Raw genomic sequence first — 11,091 nt, 5'->3', positions numbered from 1 at the left:
GAGGAGGAGGGGGGGGGGGGGGGGGAGGGGGGGGGGGGGGGGGGGGGGGGGGGGGGGGGGGGGAGGGAGGGAGGGAGGACTCAAACCTACATTACACTGATGAATGGTGGAGTCTGAAGATGACTAATAGATGGCAATGATCAGAATGAAGGACGACAAAGGAGGAGAGTGCAGGATTGATGTAGATAATACTCAATATATAATAATTACTTATATGATAATTCACTTACTAATATAATATACTGTGAACAATAAAAATAAACAATGAAAACTGCAAAGGTATAGGTAATTCTTTCACGATATATGTAGGAAATAAGTATCGCTAATAATGGGGATCAAAGACAGGCACCTATTCACCTCTTCACAAAGTTGTTGTCCCAGGATAAGTAAAGAAAAAATAAGAAATGAAACTAATAAAATTCAGTGGTATAGGGACAATTTTACTTACAGATGAAAAATGAAAATATTAAGTAATATTAATTAAGTAACTAAGAGAGACTAAGTAATCATCAGGACAAATGTAGAAGCAAACATTTAAATGTTCCTACCACACAGCCTTGCAACAAACAAACATGGAAAAAGCAATGTGACATAAGATGTCACATGGCCTTATAGTCCTGAATTCTGTTTGAATACAGACTTGCAATTATATTCTTACCTTGAAAAGTTGAGATTTTAACATTTGAATATATTTGACATAATAATCAAATATAAATATTTAAATAATGTTATATGTTTATTACATGTTATATATTATATTTATAATATACTATTATCATAATGTGATATGTTATTTATTGCATATTATAATAACATTTGAATTTAAACATTTATTTTTAATTATCAAAATATTCATAACAAATTATTTTTTCTTAGATATTTTGTGGGTCTATGAATTATGAAGTAGCCAACGTGATTTAAAATAAATAATAAAAACAAAGCATGCAATGATCTTAGGATATAATTGCTTAGTATGTAACTTAGTATGTAACGAATATGTGGTTTTATTTTATTTTAATAGTGAAATATAGCTTGCAACCATATTCAGCATGTGAGATGATCTGTATTGCTCCTCAAGTTCATTCTCTTAACACTTATCCTGGAGTTTTGAGATTTTGTGCTGCCAAAGAAATTTCTTTATTTGCTTACAGAAAAATCCTCAAGAACTACTGTTACTAAAAATAAAGCAAACTTTCTATCTTGAGTGTAATTGGGATGAAAAGGACCAGTCAACACAAGGGGATCACTATCTGCAACTTACTGCTGGCTTACTTCCCCTGTCTCTCCTTTCTGACTTGAGCTTTACTCTGCGGTCAACCTTCTCTAAACTGCCAGATGAAGATGAAAATGAAAATGATATGCCAGACCTTAATCTTAGTAGGAAGTAGGCTGACAAAAGAGAGACCTGGACCAGCAAGCAGTCTTAAATCTATAAAAGCATACTCTATCAGTTTCATGCTACTTTTATGGCTCCTTCTCAAGCACATAAGTAAGAAACAGAAAAGCACCATCATGATTCATTTCCTCATTTTCACTAGTAAGTGGGGGAGTACAGTTGTACCATTGTTTCTTAAGTGTCCTTCATCAGGAAGCCTGATGGGTCTGTCTTTCAATGGAAGGAACCGAGAGCATGTTTATCCTGTTAACAATTGTAAACCACAAGTGCCCATAGGGATGCAGGCAGACCACTTGGCATTGCACTGGGAAGTTTACACTTAGAATAGTACTTAAACAAATCTGATGTGCATATCAGTTTGGAGATGTGGATTTGAACGGGCAGATATGAGGTGGATCATGATTCACCATTTCTATCTGCTGTAGGGATATCTGTGTTACTAGTTTGTGTCAGCTGATGTGTTTTTGCTGAGAGAAAATGTCTGACAGGAGCAACTTAAGAGAAGAGGAATTTACTCGGGCTCATTGTTTAAGATGACAAGATCTCCTGAATAATTTGGGAGCATGGGGACCTTGCAAAAGGGTTGAAGGGGAGGGGAGAAACAGGGAGAGGAGCAGAGAAAAATGTAGAGCTCAATAAAAATCAATAAAAAATAGTTTAAGATGTATAGTTATCGTGAAAGGAAAGCAGAGAGGCAGGAGAGAGGTGGCTCAGTCACAGTGTGTTCGCACTCAAAAGGCATGAGCTAAATGGCTGTCTGTGCCTTCTTCTGTGTTCTCTTATATTCAGCCTATGTCTTCAGAAAAGGGGATGATGCTGTGAGTTTTCAACATGAATATTTTACCCCAGGTTATCCACTGTAGAAGTACCTTTACAGGCAGAGAAAGAGATGTGTCTCCTAAGTGATCTTCAACCTAATCAAACTGACTATAAACATTGACTATCACTGGCGCATCAAATACAGAGTGCTAAACAGGACAGCATATAAGACTAGGTGATTTATCTCAAAACACATAACTTTTAGCTGGAACACAAAAAATATGGACACAGAGAATATTAAAAAGTCATCTAAATGCAACTTTATTCATGACAAAACTATAGTTTCAGCTTATTGAAAAAAATGAGGCATAATTTCTGTCCTGATAACTTTTTGTCTGAAAATTTTTTTCAAAGCCTGCTTTACATCTTTATTCCTCAGGCTATAGATCAAGGGATTCAACATTGGACTTACAAAGGTGTAGAAGACAGCGATTATTTTGGATTCCTCAACAGTCTTGTCAGTGGGTGGCCTTACATACATGCAGAAGAGAGTCCCATAAAATAATGTGACAGCCATCATGTGGGAACCACAGGTAGAGAATGCCTTACGCCTTCCTTCAGCTGATTTGATCCTTAGGATGGCAGCAATAATGAAAATATAAGACACCAGAATGATTGTGAGGGAACTGGAGAGGTTGAAACCAGCCGATATTAACATGGCATGTTCTTTTATATAAGTATCTGAGCAGGACAGCTTAATGAGTGGAGGATCAGCACAGTAGAAGTGGTTGATGACATTGGATTTACAGAAGGTCATACTGAAGGTCAGGATGGCTTGGAACAACCCATCTGAGAAGCCATAGACATAAGGGCATATGGCCAAGGAAATGCAGACTCGCCTGGACATTTTCACACTGTAATGCAGAGGATTGCATATGGCCACATAGCGGTCATAGGCCATGGCTGCCAGCATGTAAAACTCAGTGAGGAGAAGGGCGATGAAAAGGTAGCACTGGATAAAGCAGCCAAGGAAGGAAATCGTCTTCTTGTCTGATAAGAAATTAGTCAGCATCTGTGGAGTGGCCGTTGAGGTATAACACAGATCCACAAATGCCAGGTTACTGAGGAAGAAGTACATGGGCGTGTGAAGGCGGGAGTCCAGGCTGATCAGGGCCACCAGGCCCATGTTACCCAAGACAGTGACAAGGTAAACCAGCAGAAACAGCACGAAGAGGAGAGGCTGGATTTCTGGGCGATCTGTGAGCCCCAGCAAAATGAATTCTGTAATTTCAGTGCTGTTTGTGAGGGCCATTTCCTGAGAGTTGGGTTTTGGACTCATGCTGTGAAAATAAAGGTAGAAGTGAAGATGTAGTATAGTCCAGGAGTTTCCAACCCTGTTCTCAGAACTATCAGCATCTATGGAATGCTAAGAAGGGAGAAATTGTCCTTATCCTCAGTAGGATATCTATGACCTTGGTTATCTATGACCAAATCTTGAGCCCTGGAATCACACATACAACATCATGTTAGAGACTGAGGAAGTTATACTTATGTATGTAGCAAAACACACAGAGTAGACACAAACACATGAATCCACATATGCATGTACATACATATGTGTGTTGCATCAACTAATAATAAAAGAGTCCATGAATTTGCAACAGAAATATGAGGGATGCATGAGAGTGTTATTGAGGAAGAGAACGAAGAAGGAAATGGTATAATTATATTATAACCTCGAAAATTAAAGAGATCATTTCTGTAAATAAATATTTTTAAAATAAAATTTTAATGACAGTTGAAAATGTTTTTCTAAAAATTATACCATTTGAAATAGATTATATTATGGTCTTTTTAGTATTCTTACTAAGTCCATGTTTCATTTGATGTTGTATTTCGTTGGCATTTTGTTCCAAACTACATATATATATATATTCTAATTTATACATCTGTAAATAAATCATTGCTACCTCTTTCCTGTCTCTCTGTGTTTCTTTCTCCTTACCTGTATGCCTATTCTGCAAGGCTCAACAGGTTAGAGGACTTTATGAAGTATTTCTTAAATACATCCTTCATATATGAATATAACCCGATCTCTTTATGTTCTGTATTTTCAACACAAACCCCCATCTATAATTTACCCTTACAATACTTACATCACACTTTAAGTGGTAGAAGGATAGGAATTATGTCTCATTAATTATTATACCGTACATATTCTGAATATATATATGCATCAAAATATGTATATATGTTGAATTATAAAAAATAAAAGATTAAAGTCTTCAAGGGAGAACTAAATATTGATAATGCAAAAACATAGAGAGGTTGTAGCATTATTTACCATAAAAAATACTACTGCACTTGGATATATTATTTGTACAAACGGCTTACTTAGAAAGCTTAATATTCAGTTAAGTGTACCCACCATTTCAAAATACATTATTAGAATATTGGACTGATGAAGAAATTTTATTTTGTTATACATATGAAGGAAATCATGTCTTTGGAAGAAAAGTAGTTTAAGCTAAAGATTATATGTTATGCAAAATGAGCCAAATGATGCAAAATTGTATCAGGTTTTCTCTCGTATTTGCAAACTTAAAATGATGGCTTGAAAATAGAGGGTCAACTTTTCTGCGAAGGGAAAATTGAAGGGAAGAAAAAGAGGAAGGGTAAGACAGCATCATAAGTGGAGTATATGTGGTAAACACACACACACACACACACACGCAATGTAAGCACCCTAGTGAAATCCATCTAATAGAAAAAGAACATGATCCAAAATACAAAACAAAAATACCCAGAAATTCCAAGAGCAAATTTTTGCAGAACTTACCTATGAAAGACAAAGTCCTGTTGTCAAAACTCAGCTGGATTAGTTCATCAATAGAATATTGGTGTAGCATATATGATCATGTATGATGCCCCAACTGTAACTCCCAGTACTTGCATTCTGCCATGGATATGTGTATGTATACATGTATAATATATATGCACATGACATATCAACTGAATTAATAATTATCTAATGTATGTATTGTATCATAGTATCTTTAAGATATTTCCAAGAACAGTAACTAAACTTACATAAAAGGGAAATTACACTTTGTAATGTGTAGGGGGTGTGTTTTAATACAAATGAAGGTCAGAGGATAACTCTTCCTCTCCTTCCACCATGTGAACCCAAAGGATGGAACTCAGGTCATCAATCTTGGCAGAGATTCCCCTTACCCATTGAGCCACCTTTCAGCTCTCATAATTAAAATCTTTTATTGAACTATTTTCACAATTCATATTTCATCATAAAGTGAGTGACCTCACTTACTTCACTATTTAATTTAGAAAGTCGATAATCACCTAAGCCTTCTGTTCCCTAACCCCAAAGTTCATGTACTTAATAGGTGTTGTTTGGATGGATTAGAGTTACTAATAATGCTCCCACGGTCTTTAACCCCACACCAATTAATAATTTTAAGCTATTGCTCTGCATGTGATCACAGTTCTCACACCCACAAAACTCTCCTGGGTAAATACAAATATGATCCTTTAAGAAAGGATCTTAAGAAAATTGAAGTAATTGGGAGATATCAGCATGAGAGTGGCTGTGGGATGTGATGTATGAACCCAAAGTTATCTTGGTTTTTGTTCTGTTTTGGTTTGGGTTTCTGGTTTTTTTGAGACAAGATTTCTCTTTAGCTTTGAAGCCTGTCCTGGAAAATGCTCTTTTAAACCAAGGGGGCCACAAACTGAGAGCCACCTGACTCTGCCTCTCAAGTGCTGGGATTAAAGGCATGCACCATCAATGCGTGGCAAAATTATCTTGTTTTTAAATCTTAAGAAGTCAAAATAATAGTAGAAAACAGGAAAGGAACGTTTATTCAATACAGCCATATTGAGAAGAGGAAGAGATACAACAAACACCTTAAATTTTGGGGGGGAGTCCTGAAAGACTATTAAAAGTTTAAACAGAGGGCCAAGGATGTGTACACGTGAACAATCCTGGTTAAGATGTGGTCCCTCCTACCATTGGCCCTTCCTTATCTGCCCTGTCTGGGCTTCAGTCTCATCCTATAAGATAGGCCTATAAGCTGTAGTAACTGTCTGGATTCCTTTACTAGAGACAAGTGCCCCTCAGGTTGGCAAAATTTTCCTTCTTCCAGAATTAGAATCTTGGGAGAAATTTCCATTTCTTTGTGGTCCTTTGTTTCAATATTCTGAGAGCCAGATTAAGAGATACATATGTCTCTTTAGAACATCTTAATTTTTCCCAGTTAGAACATGAGTTTTGATTGCATGAAGGCAGAAGAAGAAAATGCAAGCTGGATGTTTCCAGGAAGCAAAGGCACTTTTCCCCTGAAAGACTGACACTTGTCAGTAAATATACTAAACTTCAGTATCTGCCATGAAAGCTGCCGAGTGGCCTGAATATGCTTTTAGAAGACAGTTCAGCAGGGGAAAATACAACTGTGCCATTCTGTGCTTATAAAAGAGGAGTTACGCAAGTATGTTTCAGATGAACAGAAGAAACATAACGAGCTCTTCTTGAACAATCGTTGTTACGGTGACTTAAAACCTGAATAGTCAGTACATACTAACTGCTGTTAGAAGCACAGTTTATAATGCTCAGAGCTGACCTCCTTCCTAGACTTCTTTGGTATTCTCTTAATCACAGGAAATACCAAGATTCCTGTTTACCACTGATTTGATAATTAAAGAAAATCCTACCTATATAGGAATTAAAGTTAAGCGATCTCTAAAGCAGGCCAAATTAGTTACTTGGCCTGATTTAAAAAGCAGTTATTTACACCTGAATACAGAGAGGGAGGAAAAACACAAGACCAACTTACGGCTCTGATATGCACCACTCTTCCCAGTCTCTGTAGAATTCTCTTGATGCTCTATAAAATGTAAAAATATTCCCCTGTTTATACTTGCTTGAGGGAAGTGGGCCAAACTAAGCCAATCTGCAGAGGGAATGAAGCATGGGAAGATGAGCCTCACAGCAGGGACCACTTCTTGGCTTTAATAGGAGCATTTGGGGGATCCAGAAACTAATTAACTACCTCAGTTGGCTTATATTCCACACTTCGATATTTAAAAATATCTTTAATTTGAGCTCTGCAGAGGACATAGTTTATTGTCTATTTAAAATGCTAAAAATAAATTAGGCAAACTCAGTCACTTTTGTCTACTGTTCTCTAAGAAATTATATAATCCTATTATTTGATGATTTGAGGTAAATAATAAAAAAAGCATTCCATTTAAATTAAAATTCTAATAAATAAAAATAATTATCTTAATAGATAGCAATAGTGTTCGAGTGTGAGATACTGAGCAGGTGAAACCACTTGTTTTTAATCCTGATGATCTGATTCTTTTCCCTGGGACTCACAAAGTGGAAAGAGAGAATAGGTTTCTTCTCAGTTGTCAGTCAATTGCAACAAATACCCATGGCATGTACATACCTATACAATCCCACCCATGCTCATAGGCAAATCTAATTAGAATTTTTTAAGGACCTCTTCAGAAACTGCAACCATTCTTAATACTCTTCATTCTTCTCTTTGCATGTATATACTTATTTGGAGATTAGTTATTTTACTTGAATAAACAAAGGGAGTGTTTTTCTTATTTTATATATGTGTGTGTGTGCATGAAAACACTCACAGATATATTATGTAATAAATGTGTACAAACACATATACATATTTAAATATATGTATAAATGTTTAAAACATGTAACAGCATTTAAACATTTAACAGACTAAATAATAATATCAACTTTTATATGATAAAGTTTTTATATATGTCTACAATGCATGCGTGTAAAAAAAGAGGAGCATACATTGTTTTGGAGCTTCTTTTATATTGGTATTGTGTTACATTTTTTCTAAGCATGCTATTCCAAGTTTAACTGTCATCATGAATTCCAACACCATAACTTCATAACCTAAGTAGTACCTTTGCTAAACACAACATGTACTAGAGGTGAATGTCCCTAAATTTTCAAGATGAGCTACACATTTTTGTGTGCTCCTGTCCCTTCCTCCCTTCTTCTCTTCTACCATCTCAAATGACACATGCTCCCAATTAACTCAGGAGATCTTGTCCTTTTCCCCTTTCTGTGTAGTTCCATGGTATCTCTTAATGAATATTGTATCTTCATTCACTATGCTTGAAGTCTGGACTTGGAGAAAGACATCAATTAACAAGCAAAATGTTTCTTGCCTTGAGTCTTTGTATTTACTATGTGAAGGGAAACTAGCCCAGTGGAACTTGTGACTCTGGCAGGCCTTGCCCTTCTCTCCAATTCCCTCTGACTTGCTAAAACATTAAAATATATTCTTAAAAGTAGTCACCAAGATCTATTCCATTTTTTGGCCACTTCTTCCACCTGAGGCTTACTACCAAAGTTCAGCAATCAGAAACCCCCTATGCTTCACCTAATTAAAAAGCCCAGTTGAAATTAACAACTCCCTTTAACAGTGAGAAGCAGAGAAAACAAAGGCAAGTTTGTTTTTTAGCTGTGTTTTTAGTTGGGCTACTGAGGATGAGTCCCAAAGCCTGGCGTATTAGAGCTGTCAGGATCACGAGGCACAAACACCTTCCATAACTCTAATAAAGGAATGAAGATGTGGCAAATTGAGTGTGGTGATGGTTTGTTTGTGCTCTAGGAAATAAAGCTTGCCTGAAGATCAGAGGGTAGATCTAGCCACTAGTTAACCTTAGAGGCCAGGTACCTTTGTTCCCAGCACTTGGGGCCTTTGATCCCAGTACATATGAGCCATCCACCTTTTATCCTAGCACTAGGGAAGTGGAAACAGGAATATAAGGCAGGAAGAGACAGGATCTCAGCCATTCTATCTGAGGATTTTACAGAGGTAAGAACTCTAGTGGGTGGCTGCTCTGCTTCTGTGATTTTTCAGCTTTTACCCCAATACCTGTCTGTAGGATTTTATTATTTGACCATTTCAAAACTAGGTACAATTGACAGTCATATGCAACTGTAAAAAGCACAAAGCACAGTCAACAAAAAAAATATACATTCCAAATAAACATCCATATGGAATGATGTCATTAGTTCAGCATTGTCAGTTGAAAGACACATTTTCAAGAAATAATATGATGAGTTATATATCCAAAAAACATTTTATTGCCTTACAATATGTATTAAAAATAAACAAACAAAACTTCTTCTCTCTATGGATAAAAAAAATCTGCAAAGACTGAAGGTTCACTGAAGGTGGCACCAGGATTTATCCCCACTGCTTGTACTGACTCTTTAGAACCCGTTCTCTTTGGATGGGGACCTTGCTCAACATGGATATAGTGGGGAGGGCTTTGGTCCTTCATTGGAGCAATGTGCCTTACCCGCTCTGGGGGAAGGTGGAGGAAATGGAAAGAAAGGAGAAAGTGAAAACTGGGATTGGTATGTAAAATGAAAAAAGGTAGTTTGTTTCCTTTTGAAATAGAAAAGAAAAAATCTGCAAAAAAAAAAGTGGTAGCTATCACGGCATTCAATAATTATATAATTTACCTCTATAAGTCAGTGTGCGTATTATGGATACAATAATCTTTATTGATTAAAATAAGCTCTGTCCCTTCTCCAGTTTTGAAATTATGATTCTACAGAAAAAATCACTAACTTACACTTTAATTCCCAGCTAATGAATAAAAACTAACTAGTAAATTCTACACATGAATTCAGAAATAAAAAATTTTAAGCAGTGGCAGAAGGTTTGTTTATTTAAAACACTTTGTCAGTTAATAAGAATGTTTTATATACCTGTGAGCCTGTCAACTTCACTCAGCAATTATTTCTGTATAAATTTTCTTATCGCATTTTTCACATCTTTGTTCCTCAGACTATAGATGAATGGGTTTAACATGGGACTTACAAAGATATAAAAAACAGCCGCGATTTTCCCTTGTTCTACAGATGTCTCTGAAGGGGGCCTGAGGTGCATGCAGAATAATGTTCCAAAAAAGATGGTCACAGCTGTCAGATGGGATCCACAAGTGGAGAAGGCCTTGCGCCTCCCCTCCGCAGAGCGGATTCGCAGGATGGCTGTAAAGATGAAGACATAGGAGATGAGGATGACGGTGAGGGAGCAGGTGAGGTTGGATCCGGCCACTACAAACATGGCGGTTTTCTTCACATAGGTGTCTGAGCAAGCAAGGACCATGAGAGGGGGATCTGCACAGTAGAAGTGATTGATCTCATTGGGTCCACAGAAAGTCAAACGAAGCATCAGGATTGTCTGTATCAGACCATTAACAAAGCCGTAAATGTACTGTACAGCTACAAGAGAGAGGCAGACACCTCTGGACATTTTGCTAGTGTATAACAAGGGCTTGCAGATTGCCACGTAGCGGTCGTAAGCCATCACTGCAAGCATGTAATAATCTGTGATCACAAAGGCGATAAAAAAGTGGAACTGAATAATACAGCCAATAAAAGAAATGCTCTTTCTCTTGGATAAAAAGTTAACCAGCATCTGAGGGGCAACTGTGGTGGCGTAACAGAGATCCACAAAGGAGAGGTGGCTGAGGAAGAAGTACATGGGGGTGTGAAGCTTAGTGTCACTTCTGATTAAGAATATCATGCTCACGTTGCCAACCACGGTGATGAGGTAGATGATTAGGAAGACCACAAAGAGCATAGACTGCAGCTCTTCTCTGTCTGTCAGTCCTAGGAAAATAAACTCAGTCACGGCTGTGTAGTTTTTCTTTAGCATTTTGCTTATTTGGCTCCGGACAAGGTCTAAAGAGGAAAAATTTAAAGCTTATAAATATTGTACATGAAACATATCGTCATTCTGCATGATCCTGAGCCCTCTTTTCTCTTTTCTCAAACTTGTAAAAAAAAAAAAACTGGCAGAAAAATGAGCCAGTGCACTGGAGAAATAGCTCAGAGGTTAACAACCCTTTTT

At 37.0% G+C, this 11,091-nt stretch overlaps 2 protein-coding genes across 2 annotated transcripts; both read right to left on the bottom strand.

Moving 5' to 3' along the window:
- Positions 1–2,504: 2,504 nt before the first annotated feature.
- LOC126497775 (olfactory receptor 5M11-like) lies at positions 2,505–3,481 on the bottom strand. The gene has a single exon (XM_050135949.1). It carries the CDS (start codon positions 3,465–3,467, stop codon positions 2,505–2,507), a length of 963 nt encoding a protein of 320 aa, XP_049991906.1. The 5' UTR covers positions 3,468–3,481.
- A 6,491-nt stretch (positions 3,482–9,972) lies between these two features.
- LOC126497583 (olfactory receptor 1030-like) lies at positions 9,973–10,896 on the bottom strand. The gene has a single exon (XM_050135691.1). It carries the CDS (start codon positions 10,894–10,896, stop codon positions 9,973–9,975), a length of 924 nt encoding a protein of 307 aa, XP_049991648.1.
- Positions 10,897–11,091: the final 195 nt, after the last annotated feature.

Source organism: Alexandromys fortis, unplaced genomic scaffold, assembly GCF_014885135.2.
Source record: "Alexandromys fortis isolate MF-2015 unplaced genomic scaffold, M_Fortis_MF-2015_v1.1 scaffold_23, whole genome shotgun sequence".
In the NCBI taxonomy this organism is placed as follows: domain Eukaryota; kingdom Metazoa; phylum Chordata; class Mammalia; order Rodentia; family Cricetidae; genus Alexandromys; species Alexandromys fortis.
The sequence above is the reverse complement of the archived record's forward strand: the minus strand, read 5'-3'. Positions and strand labels throughout refer to the sequence as shown.

Excerpts from the sequence above, each read along its gene's own strand:
- LOC126497775 (XM_050135949.1), bottom strand. The coding sequence starts at position 3,467 with ATGGCCCTCACAAACAGCACTGAAATTACAGAATTCATTTTGCTGGGG.
- LOC126497583 (XM_050135691.1), bottom strand. The coding sequence starts at position 10,896 with ATGCTAAAGAAAAACTACACAGCCGTGACTGAGTTTATTTTCCTAGGA.